Consider the following 22,581-nt stretch of genomic DNA (forward strand, 5'->3'; position numbering starts at 1 on the left):
GTTGGAGTTGAGGTAAAAGAGAAGCTGAAAAGATCATGGTTTATAATGAGAGGAATACTTGAAACTGAAAATTTGAAGGAGTGAAATTATTGGTGATGAAAAGAGAGAGGGTTTGATTATGAAAGTAAGTAGCTGAGGTGGGATACAGGATAATGTCAATGGCAGGTGAAAAGATCAAGGATCTGACAGATCTGTGTGGCCATTGAATCCACCAAAAATTATTATGGAAATAGAAGTGGAGAGAAAGGCAGCGAGTAAGAGACAAATCCTTTCATTTAATGAGAGTAGTTGTCAGAGAGGAAAGTGGATCATTGCAAGGAGAAGTATGGGTGGTATAGCTGAAGTTTGTAGGGCAGAATCAGAATACTGGTCTGGAAGTGGCAATGAGCAATGAAGAGACTGACCACCTCCTTCAGGACAAATGGTATCAGAGAACAAACATCCACCACTTGGGAGAGCTGCAGCAGAAGCAGTGCCTTGAAAATCTACTTGAGATTTCAGTTGGATTGAGAACTTAGTATATTCAGAGAAGTTGAGTAGAAGCTGTTTTTACTCCTGACAGACCATGAGTTCCAGAGGACCCAGGGGAAGGGTTTGGAGGGTGTTGAAGGGAAAGGAGATCGGATAGATTGGGGGATAGAGAAAACTATATGAGGCTGGGTAGGTGACAAGGATGAAAGGCATTGAAATTGGTCCCTACGTCTTCTAAGGAAGGGATGGATAATTAATTTTAAACAGAGTCTCTTTGAACTGGTCTCTGTCAGTGAACAGTGGTCTGAGAGGAGATGTTGAGTGAATGTGAGCATGAATGTCACACCAGGACTCCCTTCAATTCTGCTGTAAGTGGGTCCAGGCCAGGGGAGGGGAATTTTTACCAGTGGCCCTTCAATTCTGCTAGTGAGATGTCAAGGCCAAGGGAGGGGCCAATCTTGCCACTATCAAGCAATCTCTTATAGACACAATTATGGAGAAATAAGACCATTTAGGTAAAGAAGGCTCTGGGTCATCATACTTAACTGATTTTTGTTTGCTGATCTCAGAAGAAAATACTGGGACAAGATCTGCTGGAAAAAATTTTGTTTAAATCATAAGCAGATGAAAACGCTTGGATACTTAAAGAATATTCTCGTCCTTGATGTTTTTAGCAGCTTATATTTAACCCAACTATAATTCTTTTTAAGCACCATTTTGTTCAGTCTTTTGAAACTGAAGATTAGTCTTTCAATGAGAAATCTGCATTTCACCATAAAGATGGAACACAATGCCTTCGGCTCACTTTCTCTGTGGAGGAGCAAGCTTATTTTGGTAATATATCTTTAGCATATTGTAAAAACAGTGATTGTAGCAAATTTATTTCAGGCAAGACAGACTGAGACATGCACATGTATGGCTCAAGGGCCCTGAAAGGTATATCCTCCATTTCCCATACTTCAAGTAATGAAAAAGGCAGAGGTGATGTCAGTTATCTTTGATTTCAAAATGGGTGTCTGTGATAAAAGAACCAGTGAGGAGGAAAAAAAGTAACTTCAGAATGAGAGATTATTGTAATTAGAGACAGCAGCAGATCTCTGTGCTATGAAGATGTTTCTTTACTTCCTACTTCCTTTGGGAAAATACAGAATCTTGAGAATTTTCCCATTAGGTCAGAACAGTTGTCATTTCTGCCTCAGATTCTAAATATTGTACCTTAGTAGGAATTGTAAGGAAAAAGCTTCAGGTTCTCTCCATGGCCTCAGCCTCATTCCCAAACAGATTTTTGGCAAGAAGCATCCATAATTACAACCACCATCAGCCATCTAGCCCTGATCATTTGATCACCATTATGGATTTTGAATCTATTCTCTTTTGTGCATTCCTGCTACCATTGTTCTAACTCAGACCCTCAGTGTCTTTCAGCTGTGTAATTACTGTAATTTGTGAAAAGGTGAGTATGATGATGTCCATCTGGGGAAGTTAAGGGAGGGCTTTTTTAAGGGGGTGGTTTTTGAATTAAGTATTAAAGAATAGTTAGAATTTTGAAGGGTATTCTATGTGGTGAGGATGTTTTGAGTGAAGGACTCATGATGAGAAAGCATAGGGCCCTTTTGGACGGTACTGAGCTGAGCAGTTGACCAGAATTCTCCATTAAGGAAGATGAGATGGGAAAGTTGGGTTAGGGCCTGATTTAGCAGCATTCTGATCACCCAGTGAAGGAGACTAGGCTGTATTTGGAGAGTTGAGAACTACTTTCCTCCTTTATTTTTGGTTAAAAGGAGCTAATTTTCAGTTCCCTGATGTCTTAGATCACCCTGAGGTAGAAATTGGGCAGGGGTTATAGAGGATGTTAGTTACAGTAAAAATCTCTCCAGGAAGAGGCCTGCACATTGCAATGGTGAGGAGAGGGGACAATAGCGACAAAAGCTGCCACAGAGATCTACCAGCTAATGTGGCTCCTAGTCACTGCCAGTGGGAAGACATTTAGAAGTCAACTGAACACTCCCTCTATATGCCATCAACAGGACTTTGGAATATTTTCTGTTATTATAGACTTTTTGTTGTAATTGTAATTGCTGTAGAAGGATCTGGCCTGAGGACTCAATTTGCTGCAATAAAATACCATAATTTTTAAAAGCCCAAGTCTAATAGAAGCCTAAGTGGAAATGCAGGCTCTAACGGAAGTTCTAATTTTACCTAGAAATAGGACAGCAAAGCAATCTCTACAAAAAAGACTTTATGCTAATTAAGGAGATTGTTTCACAAGGTGAAGATGGCCAGTGGCACATTCAAAATGCTAAAATGTAAAAATCCATCATCCACTTTACTGTTTCCTGTGTTGTGCCTAGTACAAAGCCTGGCAGAAAATAGGTGCTCAAGGAACATCTCTTGAATGAATGAATGAATATGAAACGTTATGGGCTCAGGAAGTGGTACTTATAATATGCCATTGGCTTAAAATTGCTTTTTTATTGTCATATACTAGGATTATGCAGTAGAAACAAAGCAAAAAGATACTCCACTATCTCCTCCAACTTTTGAGATTCTCCAGACCAGGATGAAGAATAATTTGAAGAATCCACAAAGCAAATAGATTCTGGACACTTGATTCTGACAAAACTATCACACACTTGTTGAAGGCATCCTAGTAAAAGGAGGAGATAAGCTAGCAATTTAGGGTTTTGAATTATTGGGAAAGTGTAGAGTCTGTTTACCAAAAAGTTTGATTTGATTTTAAAAATGTGAATATTAAAGCAGAGTTATTTGCATGTCCCTGTTGGCCTTCCCTGGAACCTATTACTTTTTGACTTTCAAAGCCTTTTTGCTATTGGCAATGTCAGCAGGGAATGTAATGCTGACCAAATAAGGGCTGGGACCAAATAAGGGTGGAATTATATAAATGAGCAGCTCCAGAAGTTTGGGGTTTAGGGGGTCTCACTCTGAAGTCACAATCCACACCTGAAGAAACAGGGTTTTGGATAAGGAATCAAAGGTGGCTGGCTCACACTGTACATGCTGTGTTGCTTGTAGGGACCACAGTATTATGACAGCATCTAGCAAAGCCAAAGGGTTGTACACACAGGTTTGGTTTGACAGGGGAGTGAAGAGAGGCTCCTAATCAGCAGGCTCAACTTGAACCTGCTAAAGTCTGGTTGAAAGAGAATAGACGAAAGGGCTAAGGTGGGAGCATTTTCTCCCTTCAGTGCTTGGGAGAGAAAACTACTAGTGCTCTCCAGCATACTGGAGAATGGAATTGTTGTTGTTGTTTTTTAAACCAAATTTGTAGTTGTTATAAAAAGAAGCTGAAAATACCTTGTCATAGAAGGTATGTTGGGGTTCTTCTCCTGTTAGAGAATGCTCCTATACTTAGGTGAGGGGCGCACCCGGGATTACAGGTTGGAGGTGAAAAATGAGAATAAACCTTTATCTGGTGGTTTCTTTATATCTCCTCCAGTGAATTCTGACTTTCGATCAGAAAGAGAGGATGGATTTTCTTGCCTTACAGCTTCCGGGGAGACATGCTGTGGGAGTCTCACTGCTTCGAAATAATTCGTGGATGTTTTGTGAAACCTTTTGACCTGGCTGGGAGCCTGGGGCTTTTGAGCATTTGAGAATAATAGGCAGCGTTGAAAAGGAGTGGATAGAATGTTTTATTAACTGTAGCTATTTTTATTAACTGGAGTCAGGGGAATATCAGAAAGGATCAGAATTTAGGAATTCTTTGAAAAGTCTTTATTTTACATTGGTTTTATTTTACATTGCTTCAATGCTTTACTCCATGGTGTAACAGACACTGCATTTTCTGCCCTAACAAATGAGAGGGCCAAGATGAGGCTTTGAAATTTTTATTTGTTGTTGAAAGTGGGGGGAATGTGAGTAGGAGAGAGATAGAAGGAGAGTGAGAGAGGCTAGGCGGTAACAGTAACTTTTTTTGAGAGCAATTTCTTTCCTTCAAAATTTATACTATTCACAATATTCACCACCATGTGTCCCTCTCTCCTAGCTATACCGACTTTATTGTAAATTTTATCTACAATGCAATTCAATAGGTATGCTTTGAGTACACCTATGTATAAGGCAGGTACTAAGGTGTGTAAGGATTTAGAAGTAAGTCCTATGGAGTCTTGGCTCCATAGTCTCTTGGTTGGGCTTGGTTCTCTGCCACTTGTAGGTTTATTACTCTCCCCACCCTCCATCCCCCAACCCCCAAACCCCAAGCCTAATCTTTGTCCTTAGTACATGAAACTGTTAGGAATTTTTGGTTATAAGCAATAGAAACTGATGCTAGCTAATTGAAGCAAAAGATATATTTATAGAAAGATGTGCAAGTTGCACATGAGATCAGAGAACAGGTTTGGATCAGACAGGAAACATGAAGCTCCAGTATTTCTGGATAGAAACAACTACCCAACTGCCTTATCAGAATGAAGGGCTGCCTCAGTAATAATGGAATTTTAACTGTTTCACTATTATTCTCATAATTCAAATTCTAGGAAGGAAGTATCTGATTGGCCAGTTAGGGTCGCATGTCTGTCCCCTTGGCTGGGGATGATGGGGCTGCTTATAGACATAATATACCACAAGAGGAGAGTAGATTGTCAGAAATTGGGATCTGTTACTAAATTATGATGGAGTAGATGCTGGGCAGTCAGGAAAAAAAGCAACAAATGCATTTTACATTATAATAACATAGACCAGAGACTCTCTTCCCTAACTCCAACCTGTGTTAGGTTCTGAGCTGGGTCATAGAAGGTATAGGAACTTGGAAAAGGATGCTGCTGAAACAAGGGGTCAGGGGAGAGCTGAACCTAACTCTTCTACTCCCCACCCCCACATGAGGGACCCATATCCACCCAGAGGAAGAAGCATTATCTCCAGAAATTGGTAAAGGAGACTCCTTGGTGGAGAATTGCTTGGCCTCTGCCACTGTGACACATACTCTCAGTGTGAGGCTCCCTTTATGGAGTCAGCTGCACATTGGAGAGGCAATAAGCCAAGTACGGTGTGGCCGACCCCAGAGCACAGGGCTTCCTGCTATTCCACAGTCAGACAGGTGCACTTTAGAACAGTCCATGGTGCTGACCAATGGACAGCACATGCTATACCTGTCCTTCTGGAGCATGTCTGGCCTCGATGCTCAGGATCCACACAGATCATTTTGTGGTGATAGCTACCCATTTGGCCCATACTCAGATATGGTCCCTGAGGTGACTATAACCTGCACTACCAAGCCTGTCCCACTAGGGTGAACATCCCAGACCCTCATCCCACTACAGTGAAGGGGCCTGACCACCATGCCGAAATCAAGAGAGAGCCAGAAAGAAAATTATGAATGTTTACACTGTCTCAGCATTAAAAAAAATCCATTGATGGTGTGATTCTAGGCTTGAAGACCCAAGTCTTCCAGAACCAGAGCTAGTGCCTGCTTTATTTCCCTGTAACTGAATCTGGACTTTTTAGGGACTGAATTTCCTGCTAGTAATCTCCTGGCTTTCACAGGTGGGTCACTGATGCCTACCATGAAAACTCTCCAGTGGATATCACATACTTGATTGGAGCAATTAATTGAATTTATTTTATGTACATTTAGTGTGCACATATAATGGGTTATCCCTGAGATGAGTGAGGTAAGGGTCATAGGAAACAGGGAGTAAGGATGAACAGTCAAGCTTGTGGTCCCACTTCCACGCTCTGTTGTAAGGAAAAACCATGGCACAAAATAAGTAGGGCCGCACATATATGTGATTTGTAGAGCTTAAGTGACAAACCATGTCATGCTGGGATGAGCTGTGACTAAGAAACTGTATAAAGAAAATGAATATTGGGGTTCACCTATGGTTCTGATCTTCGCTTACATCAGAAGAGGCCTGACTAGAGGTAGGATGAATGAGCTATTTGTGAGGCAGAATAGAAGAAACCCACAATGTTTTAAAAAATATTTTTGACTATAACTCACAGTAAGAATTATGTTTTACATTGCAGTTCTTATACCCCTGCACACTTCCCCACACTCTCTTGGAACAAATGCCTTATAAAATAAAGCATCCTTTCTACATGTGATATACTCTGGTAGTCTCTATTCAGTTCTATTGTATTCTATACTTGCCCATTCAATTTCCTAAAAATATGCTGATTGTGAACCATTAGATTGAATTCAGGAACCACTAAAGGATCACAACACATAGTTTGGTAAGCACTACAAGGCAACTGAGTAAAGGTTCTGGAATCCGTTAATCTAGGTTCAAATCTTGATTCTTCCATATTCTAATTGCCCTAAGTAACTTGATATGTTAGTCAGTTTGAGCTTTCATAACAAAATACCATGAACTGGATGGCTTAAGCAGCAGAAATTTATTTTCTCACCATTCTGGAGGATGGAAATCTGAGATCAGGGTGCCAACAATGGTTGGGTTTTGGTGAAGATCCTCTTCCTGGCTTGCAGACAGCTGCCTTATTGCTGTGTCCTCACATGGCCCTTCCTTGTACATGTGCATCGAGAGAGAGGGGGAGAGATCTCTCTCTTCCTCTTCTTTTAAGGCCACCAATCCTACAGGACTCTTAGGATGTCATTTACCTTAATTAACCTATTAAAAGCCCTATCTCCAAATTCAGTCATAGTGGATGTTAGGCCTTCAATATATGGATTTTAGAGGGACATAATTCATTCTATAAAGTTGGGTAAGTTATTTAACTTCTCTACTTCTCGGTTACTTTATCAGTAAAATCAGTGTAATAATATAGTGAGTTTGTTATTCATTCATTGACAATATTTATGGTTTATTCAATAAGTGCCAAATACAAGAGAAGAAAAACAGAGAAAAATCCTTACCCTATAGGACTATTCTGAATAATAAATGAAACAATGATTGTAAAGTGTTTTGCAAAATGTAGTGTTCAATAAACATTTGTTGTTGTCATTGCTAATTGGTAAGAGACACACCTAGTTGAACTTGAGTCCATCTGCTGCAGAAGAGCTATCTCCTGTCACATTATGGGTGAGATGATGGGTACTGTTGTTAATGTGAGTTCAGTAAGACTATCCACATGGCTTGAATATGCTCTTCTGTGTGTTCTTCACTCACCCCAGAGAGTCAGGCCCAACACTGTGATACTCCTGTATCAAGATAAATGGCATGATTTTCCATAACTGATATGGGTAGGAATCATAGGGACTCATAACTGAGGTGGACAGATAGACATAAACACAGCTCTAATGCATCAGTTCAGTGCTGTAATAAAGTTATGAACGAAGATCTGTGGGAGCAGAGAAAGAGGAGATGAGTTCTGCTTGAGGGTGGGAAAGGCTCAGAAAAGTAAGATTTGAGCTTTTCCCTCTTAATTTTCAGGTAAAAATTTAGGGCAGAAGGTGAGGGTATTTTAAGCAGAGGGAACAGTGCAGACAAAGATGCATGCATGTGCCTGGGGAAGGATAAGGAATCCAGTGCGTCTGGAGCAAAGTCTGAATTCTGTCTTAGGAGATACAGAAAACAAGCTATCAGGGGGTTTTTAGCAGGAGGGTGTCTGGCAGTTGGGAGGAAAGACGCAGGCATTCTAGCTGGGAGGTGAGAGAGAGGAGGGCTTAGCAGCTGGCTGTGGGAGAGAAGTAAATACATGTGAGAGCCATTTAGAAGTTGAATTGATGGAATTCGGCTTATTGGATGTTGGGGATGAGAAAGTTGGAGGGGTCAAGATGACTTTAAGATCTTTCACTTTGGTAATCAGAGGGGCCATTATCTGAACAGGAAATGCAGATGCAAGAGTGAGTTTAGGGAAGATAATGAGTTCATGTTGGACATGTTGAATTTGAGTTTTCTACATGGTTTGTATACTCAGTAACTTTGTGGTGAAGAGAGAAGTAACCATAGCCTGATTAATGATAGAGTGTTTTGCTTCAGTAAACTGCTAATAAACCCATTAACCCAACTTCCAAAAAAAAAGTTATATTTGAAAAAGTTGAGTTTGAAAAGTAATTTGAATGTCTGGCTGTAACTGAGTTGCCAGCAAACTGGGAGGCTAGAACCTGCCATCTTGCCTGTTTCTGATAGTGCACACACTGTTTCTTTATTTAGAACCTCTTACCAGTATCAATTAAACCCCAGTTAAATTTGACATCTCTTAACCTTGCATTGGATCAAATTCATTGCTACAGCAGAACCCATATGGCAGAGAGACAGTTGTAGGCATCCATTCATTGCTTATGTAGAGTTACTGGCCCAGTGCCAACCAGTAATCACTGCTTTTTGTTAATAGACATGTTTGCTTTACAGTCATTTCTATACACAGGGCTCTGGATTAATTAGATCAAAATCTGTCATCCATCTAAGAAACCACAAGAACTTACTCTCCGTGCTTCTTAGGGAAAGGGAACAACAGATTTTGGCAAATTAAAAAAATGCGTTTGCTTGTTTCCATAAGAACTTAGCAGACTATCTAAATAGCCAGTGCATAAGTAAGTTTTGATAATTAATAAGGAGCATAGAGTGGGTCGGGGAGTTAAATAGATGAGACCTCAAAGGAATCAAGGTGAGATCTTTCTCAGGATATGAGTTAGTTGATTTTTTTTTTTTTTTTTTTTTTTTTTGCGGTACGCGGGCTTCTCACTGCCGTGGCCTCTCCCGTTGCAGAGCACAGGCTCCGGACGCTCAGGCTCAGCGGCCATGGCTCATGGGCCCAGCTGCTCCGCGGCATGTGGGATCTTCCCAGACCGGGGCACGAACCCGTGTCCCCTGCATCAGCAGGCGGACTCTCAACCACTGCGCCACCAGGGAAGCCCGAGTTAGTTGATTTTTAAAAGCATATTTGTCTTTTGTATTTGTTTCCCTGAAAGCTGACAGACAGATTTTGTTTGGGAGTGAAGAGAGCCCCCCTCGCCTTCAGGTCAAAGGTTTGTTTAAGTTGAAGAAATAGCCACTAGGTTTCTTTGCACTCAGGTTCGAGTGGGAAGAGAGGTGACCTTCCAGGCAGTTCTGTAGCAGAGCCCTGCTGTAACTCTGCCTTTGGGTCCACAGCCCTGAGCGGCCTCAGGCTGAGACCACCGCACCTTGGCACCTTCTGCTACCTCGCTAATGAAACCCCCTTAGACATGCCTTATGCTGAATCCTTCTCTGAAGTCACTATTTCCAGACCAAGGTTCTCTTGCAGTGATATAGATATTGTTTGCTGTTTCTTATATGGAAGCACACAGAGATTCAAACAGTATCCCAGAGTTTCCACCCTATGTATATGAGTAACTCAGTCTAGTGCCTGGCACGTAGTTGTTGAATGAATGAAGGATGGAGGTAGAAAGCAGAGGAGTGAAACCCACATCTGTGCAATGATCACTGATGTTTCTTTGATCTGCATTAAAAAAAGGCTCCAATCTGCTATATACATTTGATCTCTTGATTAAAAAAATAAATCTTTGCCATCCAGGGTTTTAAAAACAAGGTTGATTAGCCTATTATTTAAATCATACAGGTTGTTGCAGACATGAATCTTGCATTTCTAACAATTTCCCATTTCATTGTTTCCAACTACCACTTTGCATTTATTGATCTCTCAGTAATTAGTTCACCATCTAGACATAGTGGGTACTTAGAGACTGGCAGGTTGAAGTTGATAGATCTTTCCCTGCTTTCCATGATGCTTTACTTATTAAACACCTGTGTAAAGATCACACAGTAACCAATCCAAGGTCAGCATTGTTAGGAAGTCCTTCTGGGGGCTTCACTCTCTTTACCCACCTTGACCACTGCATCCTAATCTCCCCAACAAGAAAGCAGGAGCACAGTTTCGTTGCTCGATACTAAATGAGACCTTAATCTCAATTGTGGTGTAAAGTTACCCAGTGAAATTGGCCAGGGAAAGGAAGCAGTAGATGTAGGACAGACTAGGCAGCTGCAGAATAGATGAGGGAAAAGTGGTTAAAGACTTCATGCTTAAGAGAAGGTAGAACAAAGAAGACATCAGGGCTGATCCCTGAAGAGATCACAAGGGCTGTGGATCAGGAGTGTGTCAGGAGAGGTCAGGTAGAGCCAGGAGAATAGGATCCATGTACAGTTGGGCCTTGAACAACGTGGGGGTTAGGGACACTGACCCTCTGAACAGTCAGAAATCCTAGTATAATTTATAGTGGGCCTTCCGTGTCTGTGTTTCCTCTGTATACACGCGTCTCCATCCTAGGATTCACCCAACAGATCGTAATATTTACTATTGAAAAAAATCTGCGTACAAGTGGACCTGTGCAGTACAAACCCGTGTTGTTCAAGGGTCAACTGAAGTTCAATACCTGTTGCTGTATCTTATGTCTGATTAGCTGATTGTCATGTAGACAAGGGCAAATGGCCAAGCAGTATGCACACAAAGCTTGCTGGAGCAGTGTTACGGGGGAAAACTTTCCGAGCTGGAGCAGCAGCTCTGTGCAGGTCCGCCACTGTCCATTGCATTCCAGGGTGGCACATAGAGATCCAGCAGGGCCAGGTGAGACTGGGGGCTGTCATACTTAAACAGCCCCACTGGGCCCTCCTTTGACAAAGTCAGTGGTGTGGATATAATAGTACTATGACATGGCAGAACCCTGGCTCCAACCTTATCTTGCCAGCTCAGTGTTAGTAGTGGAGGGAGAGCCAGGCTCTCCCTGTGGAGTCAGGAAGCCGAGTTCCACGTCTTGCAGTTGGATCTGTATACCAGGGAAAACTAGGGGAAGGATTCACCACATCTGCTTCTTTGATGCCAGCCTTTCCCTTGGCATATTGTGTGTGGGATCCAAGCTTGGGGTTGACCAGGACTGATTGTCTTAAACAGTAGGCCATAGCTAGCATCCATGGAATGGCAGGAGCTAGGTTTTTTCTAGGAGGCCAGAATAAGCGGGGGATCAGTCTTGGGCAAGCCAACATTTACCTCTCACCAGCTGACCCAGCATTGTTTTCATAAGTTATCAACATATTCTGAGAAAGACGGAGATGCAGAAATAATAGAAACCACCATTTATTGAATGCTTACTATGTACCAGATACCTTATTGAGCACTTCACTTATGAAAGAGATCAGTAATTGATTGCAACACTTAAAGTATAATAGCATTATAGGTAAGACAACTGAGACAATCAGAGATTAACTAACTGGCTCAAGATCATTCAGTTAATCAATGACAGAGCTGGAATTTATACTCAGGAAGTCTAGCTCCTAATTTTGCACTTATACTGCCTCATTGCCTCTAATGGATTTAGTCTTAAGACTGTGGAATCCGTTACATGTTCTAGTGGTTCTGTTTCTGGAGAGAATCCTTGTAGTTATGAAGCTCAATAATAGATATAACATTATATTAAGAGCATATAGGTATGCTATGTGAAATAGAGATAATAACTATTTAACCTTTTTAGCAAACGCTTTCTTTGTTTTGCTTCTGTGCAAAACTGACTTTGCTTCTGCCTGCTTATTCCTTTGGTAGTTGTCTTTAAATTTTAATATGCTTAACTTAACAAAGTCTAAAATTAATCAACATCTTGTGATCCTCCTGAATAGTATATGGAATTTAGAATAGTGTACTAATGGCCTTTGCCTTCCTAGTTTCCATGTTATTGTTACCTAGTATTTTAATTCTGTCATTTGTAAACAGTCCAATATTAGTCATTGTTTTGAATTTTTACTCTATTTCAATCAATGCTTATTTAGGATTACTGATACATTTGCCAGTTTCTTTGCTCACCATTGTTTCTTACAACACATTCATTTCCCTCGAGTTTGATTTCCTTCTATTGAAGGACACACTTTAGTCATTCTTTCACCAAAATCTTTTTCTTAATCTTAGTCTAAAACATTTTATTTGATCTTCATTTTTTTTTTTTTTGACCGCGCTGCATAGCATGCAGGATCTTAATTCCCCGAACAGGGATCGCATCCGTGCCCCCTGCAGTGGAAGCACCAAGTCTGAAACACTGGACTGCCAGGGAATTCCCTTGATCTTCATTTTTAATAATAATTTAGCTGGATAGAAATCTTCTAAATTGACAGTTATTTTCTCTCAATACTTTTTTCCCCAGCTTTATGGAGATATAACTGACATATGACACTGTGTAAGTTTAAGATACATAATGTGATGCTTTGATATACATATATACATATATTGTAAAATGATTACCACAATGAGGTTAGTTAACATATCCATCACTTGAGTAATTATAATATTTTTTTTGGCGATAACTTTAAAAATTTTAGCAAGTTCAAATATACAATACAGTATTGCTACCTATAGTCACATTATATTCCTAGAACTTATTCATCTCTCTCACTCCCCCATCCCCACCATCTCTCAGCAACTATTGCTGTGCTCTCTGTCTATAGAACACTTTGCATTTTCTACAGTTCTATATAAATAGAATTATACAATACATACTCTTTTTGTCTGGCTTCTTTCATTCAGCAAAATAATTTTGATCCATTCATGTTTTTGAGTGTATCAATAGCTTATTTTGTTGCTGAGTAGTATTTCATTGTATAATGTGATAGCTAATTTTGTGTGTTGACTTGACTGGATCAGGGGATGCTCAGAGATCTGATGGAACATTATTTCTAGGTATGTCTGTGAGGGTGTTCCAGATGAGATTAACATTTGACTTGGTGGACTCAGTAAAGTAGGTTGCCCTTCCCAGCATGAGTGGTATCATCCAATCTTTTGAGAGTCTGAATAGAACAAAAATGTGGAAGAAGGTACTGTGTTGGAGGCACATTTGAGAGAGCCCAGCTGTCAGTGCTACAAAGGGGAGGTTGGAAGGACACAGGGAAGAGAAGGATGTTCATGTTTAAGAGGTGTGGAGCCTGGGACAAAGCAAAATTTGTTCCCATTACCCTCATATTTTTATGCAGGTGAAATTTGATTAAAATTCTTTCTCTTTCTTTCTTTCTTTCTTTCTTTCTTTCTTTCTTTCTTTCCTTTCTTCCTCCTTCCTTCCTTCCTTCCTTTCCTCCCTCCCTCCTTTCTTTCTTTTTAAAATTTATTTATTTATTTTTGGCTGCGTTGGGTCTTTGTTGCTGTGTGCGGGCTTTCTTAGTTACGGTGAGTGGGGGCTACTCTTCGTTGTGGTGCACGGGCTTCTCATTGTGGTGGCTTCTCTTGTTGGGGAGCGTGGGCTCTAGGCGCACGGGCTTCAGTAGTTGTGGCATGTGGGCTCAGTAGCTGTGGCTTGCGGGCTCTAGAGCACAGGCTCAGTAGTTGCAGCACATGGGCTTAGTTGCTCTGCATCATGTGGGATCTTCCTGGACCAGTGATCGAACCCATGTCCCCTGCCTTGGCAGGCGGATTCTTAACCACTGCGCCACCCAGGGAAGTCCCACAAAGGTCATTCTTGATCAACAAATATAAGAGGATCAAGGAAAGCATTTGGTAGGTGCCAGGAATAGGTCTTCTTAAGGTTGAAGGACATAGAGGGGTTATTTTTGCATGCTGAGATCTTAGCCACCAGACACTAGTTCTTCATCTCTATCTCTTTCTGCTGTGGCTATGAATCCCTCCAAAATGCAGGACCTGGGGAATCACGCCAATATACTAGCTCCCAGTGATAGCTCTGTGTAGGACAGTGAATGTAAGAAGGTGAAATGGGGTATATGAGAAGTACAGGGGTGTGGTCTTGGAGGAGGTAAGTGTGGTTAAGAAATACATATTGGGAGCAGATATTCTCTCTTCCTTTAAATTTCTCTAAATGACTCCTCTATATGACATCATGATCTAGACTCACTGAGATGGCCAAAGCTAGAATGTACTGGTGTTTATAATGAGAATAGTAGCTTTTCTCTATTCTTCTGAAATTTCTGCTTTAACTAATATTTTCTTAGTGTTTGATTGTCATAAAACTGGAGTAAAGTCTTCAGTAGATTTTACTGATATGGAAAAATGTGTCTTCCTCCTTCAAAGGAAGTGTGTGTGTGTGTGTGTGTGTGTGTGTGTGTGTTTGTGTGTGTGTATGTGCGATTGCCTTCTCTTATCACCATGGAAGGTCATAGTATTGCATTTTCCAGAACCAGATGGGGAAACTGGGCTGATTGTGTATTTGGATACTTGTGTCTGGAAGCTACAAACCATAACTAATTAGTGACAGTTGTGGTTGTTTTTGACAGGAGCAAGTTTTATGGCCAGTGGACTTTAATTCCCAGAGTGCTACACAGCTAAGAGAAAACTTTCAGACAGAGCCCTGCTGGCTGGCAAACTGTGGGTACCTCTGCACATAGTATTTCTGTGGGGTGCTCACTATTCAGAATAGCGTCTCCTATCAACATTTTAAAACTGAATATTTCTCACATAAAACTTGACTTGTTCCTTGTCTTATTAAAGGCTGAAGGCCTTAAGGTTCCCATAGATTATGTTTCTGGCCTGCTCTGGTGATATATGTATAAATTGCTATGTTTCAAAGCTCATTTTCTGGCCTGTTGTTGTCCTATAGAGGTTTTTAGTTTCTGCCACAAATAAAGGGTCTTTGGCTCACACAATGTCCAGTGTTGCTGGGAGTGATAGCCATGTCCCAGAATCTATGGGTGGCCAAATGTGTCCAATGTATACAAATATGTACCAAGAAGTTCCCATCATGACACTGGATATAGAAATATTTCTATAAAGACAAGGTTTAATAAGCATTTTCAGACACCACTTAAAGACCACAAGGGAATTTGGCCTTAATAGGGCTGAATGTGCTCAGATACTATGGCCAAGAACTCAGGTGTTTAGAGCACAGGAGTAGCTAGTTTAAGACTATATAATATATTAATTATTAATTACACTAGTTAATCCTGCTCTAATCCCTGGTTAGTTAACTGCTTACAAATATACAAGGTTGGTAATCAGATTGTTCAGTATGACAGAAACAGCACAAAACCATTAGCAGTTCTGGGAGAAATGATGCAACGTGCATACACACATATGTATGTATGTATGTATGCAGTTATATATGTTGTATGTAAATATGGAAGTCGGGTGGGAGGAAGAAATGTTAGTGGATTTAAAGTTTGTGGGGATTTTCTCTGGCTACCAGTAGTTTATAGCTTTTCATTACGTGTGGACATCAGATTATGATTCAACCAAAAAAAAGAGATATTTAAAGTTGAATACAGGAAACACTATAGAGTCTCCACAGGCACAATGCCTGGAAGCTATTCCTCCTTGTACAGAACAACGGGGGTAAGATCAACAGCTGAGAAATCAGCACGCAGAGATGTACAGCACATGGGAACTTGAAGAGAGTGCAAACTCCTGGTTCAGCTATCGGTCTGAGGTCAGCTCTGGCCTGAGGTGAGTCTGGACAGTGACAAAGGGGCAAGAATAACCAGAGAAGTCAGTAAGTCCCTAAAGCATCTGTGATCAGTGGAGGTGTAGCTAACATGGTGCTTCCTAAAGCTAGAAGTTGGTTTAATACTAGAGGGCCTATTTAAATAACCTCTTACATGATTCTCTCCTCACCATCTTCCCAGTGGCTGTGGTTGTAATTCATTTCTTTCCTCCATCTTTTCATCTGAGGTTCAAGATATAGAATGCTGAGAATTCAGCAATAGGCAGTAAAATTCCAATTGGGAAACTTTGCTTAGTGGGCTTGGAGACCTAAGGCAAATGACCAAAAATAAAAGTTCTCTTTAGAGCAAACGTGCAGCCTAGTTTCCTAGGAAGCTCCCTCTATCAGCCTCCATGGTTCACTGTTGACACCTTGATTATCTTTCCCAAACTTCTACCTCATCCCTGCCCCATTTCCATCAACAGTTGACACATCTTCATGGAGAAAATAGAAGCTATCAAGTATAAACTCGCATAATTTCTTTGTTCTAACTCCATCCATCCTCATCTTTCCTCTTGACTTGGGCTAGAAACTAAGGTCACCCTACCCCATGTCCTCTTGATCTGCTCCCTCTCACTCCTCAAGCTACTACATCCACTCTACTGAAACTGGCTGGCCATCGTTACTACTGACCTTATAGTTGCAAAACACAGTAGCTATTCTTTAGATCTTTTATTTTGTAACATTTCACATGATTGATTGTATTCTTAGTTTCAAAATATCTTTTGCATTGGATTTCAGGGTACTGTTTTCTTCTAATTCACCTACTTATTACTGATTAATCTCTTTCCTTTTGTTTCTTCTTTTGACTGCTTTTCAATTTAGCAATTTATTAATTACAAAGGGAGAAAGAGTATCTTCAGTGGAGAATCCTAACAGATACCAACTCAATCAAGTAATCAAAGTAAACATCATTAATGAGACAAATCAAAATTGTGTTCTACCTGATAAGATGCAATGAAAAGAACACAGCATCACTTCTGCGATATTACTATCAAAGATGCATAACCTGCTTCATGAAAAACAACAGAAAAAACCAAATGGAGGGACATTTGCTAAATAACTGGCTTGTGATCGTCACAAATGTTGAGGTCGTAAGTGTGAAAGAAAGACTGAATAGCTTTTCCAGACTGAAGGAGATAGGTGAGACATGAAAACTAAATGCCATGTATGATTCTGAACTGTATCTTTCTGATCTAAAGGACATTATTGGGACAATTGGTGGAACTTGAAGGGGGTTCTGAGGATTAGATAGTAGTTATGTATCAATGTTAATGTCCTGATTATGGTTATGTGAGATAACATGTTGGTAGGAAACATGTATAGAAGTTTTCTGGGGTGAAAGAGCATCAGGTCAGCAACTTACTCTAAAATCATTCAAAGAAAAGGTTCTTTGTATTTGCAATTCTTCTGTAAGTTTCAGGGTTTCTTTTTTCAAAATGGAAAATAATTATATAAAGAATATAATCTGTGCTTTGGATCAGGACATCTAGGTCTGAAAAGAGAGTAGAAGAGATTGGTGTATAGTGTGGGGCATGTAGATGGGGCAAGGCTGCTTAAATGGGTTGGAATCTTGGACAGATTCCAAGCCCTTGAATTGTAATAATTACACACTGAGAAAAACGTAGAAAGAATCTTAGTGACTCTATATCCAACCATTGAGAATCAACCTAAACTCAAAGAGAAAGAAGAAGAAATAAATCAGTACAAAGCATGATCACATGAAAATGTGCAAAATGAGACTACTTCTCACTGGCAATGACTAGAAATGGACATCTCTATCTCTGTCTCCTCTCTGTCTCTATCCCTATCTGTCTGTGTCTATCTCTATATTCCCTCTCTCCAACTTTTTCTTGTTTTCTAAAATCTGATGTTAAAAAAAAAATTTTGAGGGAGAGATCAAGATGGTGGAGTAGAGGGATATGGAGCTCCTCCTCCCACAAATATATCAAAAATACATTTACATGTGGAACAGTTCTCACAGAATATGTACTGAAAGCTTGCAGAAGATCTCATACAACCAAAGTTGCAAGAAAGATCTCCGTGAGACCAGCACATCTGGCCCTGACCATGTTGCCACACTTCCCAGCCTGAGATGTGTGCCTGCTGGTGTGTGAAGCAACTAAGTGCTGAAACTCGGGCTTCAGTGGACAGGCCTAGGGAGAGGACTCAGTTTGGCTGCATGGAGACAGTCCGAAGGGCCTGGATTGTGGCCCAGGCTGTAACTGGGAGTGCATGCAGGACTGAGTGTGGGTCCTCCATAGGATCCCCATTGTCAACATGAGAAAGGAAGGTTGTGGGTCCACCATAGCCGCATCATCAGTGTGGTCACAGCGGGGCGTGGATCTGGCTGCCGCAGGTCTTGTGAACTTTGTGGATGCACATGCAGAGGTGGGCTGAAATCTGAGCTGATTACCAGTGCTCCCACAGTGGGTGTGGGGCATAGGTGTGGCAGGTCTTCGTGTCTGTAGCTTTATGAGTGTGCATGCTTGCCTGAGGAATGCCTGAACTGACTATTGGTGCTCCCATAGCAGAGGCGGGTCCAGGCACAAGCAGCAGCAAACTTTGTAGGAGTGCACACCAGGTGGAAGACAACATCACAGAGTCACATGTCCCAGTGGACAGCTCCTGGGGAAGAACATGCAGTTGCTTCTTTCCCAGCGGGAGAGCTCCAGTCTCAGCTACTTCATACCACAGCTTAGAACAAGATCTGGTGGATTCTACTCCAACAATTGGGGAGCAGACTCTGCCCCTGACAGGGCTATGACAACCACGGAGCAAAGAGGAGGCCCCGCCCAACATCTAGTGCAGGCTGTGATCACCACAACACTGATCACACCCCCTATCAAGGGGATAACAGCCAGCACACCCTGAGGAAAGATGTGGCAGGCATCCATGCCAAAAACAGTCCTCGCACCAAAAATATTGGACTCATGCAGGCTACACAGGGACACTGCCATATAAAAACAGCCCTTTAAGACCACAGTATATAACTGTTTCTCCTAAATTCATAGAGTCAAAGAAATATAAGTAAAATGAAAAAAGCAGAATAACTACTCCTAATTAAAAGAACAAGAGAAGTCCTGTGAAGAACAAACAGTGAAGCAGACCTCTCCAGTCTACAAGACCCCAAGTTTAAAAAGGAGGTAATAAAAATGCTGAAGGAATCAAGAAAGACTATTGATAGAAATGCAGATTACTGTAACAAGGAACTAGAAACTATAAAGAGAAGCCAGTCAAAATTCAACAACTCAACTGCTGAGATGAAAATCAAGCTAAAGACCATAAATATCAAACTGAATAATGCAGAAGAACAGATAAATGATTTGGAAGATAGAATACTGGAAGTCACCCAATCAGAACAGCAGACAGAAAGACAAATTTAAAAAAAAAATGAAAGCAACATAGAAGATCTATGGGATAGTATAAAGTGTGCCAATTCTACACATAATGGAATCCCAGAAGGAGAAGAAAGAGAAATGGGGATCAAAAATGTATTTGAAGAAATTATGGCTGAAAACTTCCCAAACCTAAAGAAGGAAAGAGATATTCAGGTATAGGAAGCATAGAGGGTCCCAAACAAGATGAACCTAAACAGACCTACTCCAAGACATATAATTAAAATGGCAAAAGTTGAAGATAAATAGAGGATTCTAAAGGCAGCAAGAGAAAAACAATGAGTCAGTTACAAGGGTATCTCCTTTAGGCTATCAGTTGATTTCTTTACAGAAACTTTGCAGGCCGGAAGGGAGTGGCAAGATATATTCAAAGTTCTGAAAGGGAAAAACCTGCAACCTAGAATACTCTACCCAGCAAGATTATCATTTAGAATAGAAGAAGAGAGAAAGAATGTCTCAGGCAAGTAAAAACTAAAAGAATATAGCAATGCTAGACCTACCCTAAAAGAAATATTGAAAAGTCTTCTCTAAATAGAAAAAAAGCAAGAATCTATAGGAAAGGGAAAGTTACAATAGGAAAGGCAAATATATAAAAAGATTGAAGATCACTTAAGTCAGTACACAGATTAAAAAATAATCAAAAAAATTCTGTGAAAGTGATTATAACTACAATGAACAGCAAAAGGATAAACATGAAGATGTAAAATAGGACATCAAAATCACAAAATGTGGCCCAGTGTGTGAGTGGGGCGGCCCTCACCCACAGGCACCCGGAGGAGGCTGGAGGACAGAGTCCTTGGGATGGCACTGAGGCCAGAATGGCTGCGGATCTCTGGCCTGGGTCAGTGACGAGCCCTGGGGACCCGGCCGGGTTTGGCCTGGTGTTCCCATCAGCATCCAACGTGCACCTCCCTGGGAACGACAACTGACCAGGTCCCTGTCTCTGGTTTCAGGATGTACCTGGCAGGTTTTCTATCAGATGATCTATTGTAATAATGCTGGAGTTAAGAAGTCTCCATTCCTTTGCTTAGAACTAGAAGACTTTTTCCCTTGCATATAGAATAGGAGTAATGTTGGTTAGAAACTGGCTGGTGTTTAAAACTGAAGATTGTCATGACTGTTTAACTGAAGCTCCATGCTGAAGTAAGATTAATTGTCTTGGAAATCCTGAATTGGGGTAACCCAAATCTGTTTCTGGAGCCATGAAAATTTTGTTGGTTTTTGACTTTGACAATATAATCATAGATGATAATAGTGACATCTGGATTGTACAGTGTGCTCCAGAGAAAGAGCCTCCTATTGAACTACAAGATTCTTATGAAAAAGGATTGTGGACAGAATTTATGGGCAGAGTCTTTAAGTATTTGGGAGATGAAGGTGTAAGAGAAGATGAAATGAAAAGAGCAATGATATCAATGCCTTTCACACCAGGGGTGGTGGAACTTTTAAACTTTATAAGAAAGTACAAGGATAAATTTGACTGGATCATTATTTCAGATTCAAATTCAGTCTTCATAGATTGGGTTTTAGAAGCTACCAATTTTCATGACGTGTTTGATAAAGTCTTTACAAATCCAGCAGCTTTTTATAGCAATGATCATCTCACTGTGGAAAATTATCATGCTCATTCTTGCACTAGGTGCCCCCAAAGTCATTGCAAAAATGTAGTTTTGGTAGAATTTGTAGGTAAACAGTTACAACGAGGAGTGAATTATATACGAATTGTTTATATAGGTGATGGCAGAAATGATGTCTGCCCAGTAACCTTCTTAAAGAAGAATGATGTTGCCATGCCACAGAAAGGATATACTTTACAGAAAACTCTTTCTAGGATGTCTCAAAATCTTGAGCCTATGGAGTCTTCTGCTGTATCTTGGTCTTCAGGTGTTGAAATAATTTCTCATTTACAATTTCTAATAAAGGAGTAATATACCAGCAATTGAAAAAAAAATCACAAAATGTTGGGAAGAGGACTAAGAAATTGTAGATCTTTTAGAACGTGTTTGAGCTTATATGACTACCAGTCTAAAGGAAGTAGATATAGTTATGGGTTAACATACTTGAAAATCAGGGTAACCACAAATCAGAAACATACAATAGATTCATAAAACCAGAAAGAAAGGAACTCAAGCATAATACAAAAGAAAATCATCAAACCACAAAAGGAAAAAGAAAAAGAAGAAAGGAACAAAGAAGAAATACAAAATCAACTGGAAAACAGATTTCAAAAGGGAATAAGTACGTACTTGTAGATAATTACTTTAATGTCAATGGACCAAATGCTGTAATCAAAAGACATAGACTGGGAGATTGGATAATAAAACGAACCTACAATATGCTGCCTAAAGGAGACCCACTTTAGGGTGAAAGACACTTATAGATTGAAAGTGAGGGGATGGAAAAAGATATTTCATGCAAATGGAAATGACAAGAAAGTGGGGGTAGCAATACTCATATCAGACAAAATAGACTTCAAAACAAAAGCCATAAAGAAAGATAAAGAAGGACACTGTATAATGATAAAAGGATCAATACAAGAAGAAGATATCAACTTGTTAATATATGCACCCAATATAGGAGCACCTCAATACATAAAGCAAATACTAACAGGCATAAAGGGAGAAATTGATGGGAATGCAATAATAGTAGAAGAGTTTAACACCCCAGTGACATCAATGGACAGATCTTTCAGGCAGAAAATCAGTAAGACAACAGAGATCATAAATGACACAATACAGCAGTTAGACAATTGATACCTACAGGACACTATATCCAGAAAAACCTCTCAAACCCAGAATGCATGTTTTTTTCAAGTGCACACGGAATGTTCTCTAGGATAGACCATATACAAGGATACAAAACAAGCCTCAAAAAATCTAAGAGGATAGAAATCATTTCAAGCATCTTTTCTGACCACACGGCATGAAACTAGAAATCAACCACAGAAAGAGAAATGAGAAAAAATTATTTCATAAGACTAAACAACATGCTACTAAAAACCAGTGGGTCAGTGATGAAATCAAAGAGGAAATTAAAAAATCCTCAAGACATAACAACAATGAAAGCACAACCATACAAAATCTATGGGATGCAGCAAAAGCAGTTCTAAGAGGGAAGTTCATAGCAATGCAGGCCTTCCTCATAAAACAGGAAAAATCCCAAATAAACAGCCTAACTTACCACCAAAACAATAGGTATTAGCACAAAAATAGACATATGGATCAATAGAACAGAATAGAGAGCCTAGAAGTAAATCCACACACCTACTGTCAGTTAATCTTTAACAAACGAGGCAAGAATTTACAATGAAGAAAAGACAGTCTCTTCAGCAAGTGGTGTTGGGAAGGCTGGACAGCCACATGTAAATCAATGAAATTAGAACACACCCTCACACCACACACAAAAATAAACTCAAAA

At 40.3% G+C, this 22,581-nt stretch overlaps 1 protein-coding gene across 1 annotated transcript; it reads left to right on the forward strand.

Annotated features, from left to right (window-relative positions):
- Nucleotides 1-20,346: 20,346 nt before the first annotated feature.
- LOC309800061 (pyridoxal phosphate phosphatase PHOSPHO2-like) lies at nt 20,347-21,358 on the forward strand. The gene has a single exon (XM_082613876.1). The coding sequence runs from the start codon at nt 20,367-20,369 to the stop codon at nt 21,090-21,092; it is 726 nt and encodes a 241-aa protein (XP_082470002.1). The 5' UTR covers nt 20,347-20,366; the 3' UTR covers nt 21,093-21,358.
- Nucleotides 21,359-22,581: the final 1,223 nt, after the last annotated feature.

The sequence above is a fragment of the Mesoplodon mirus genome, assembly GCF_964341445.2.
Source record: "Mesoplodon mirus genome assembly, chromosome: 3".
NCBI classification, from domain to species: Eukaryota; Metazoa; Chordata; class Mammalia; order Artiodactyla; family Ziphiidae; genus Mesoplodon; species Mesoplodon mirus.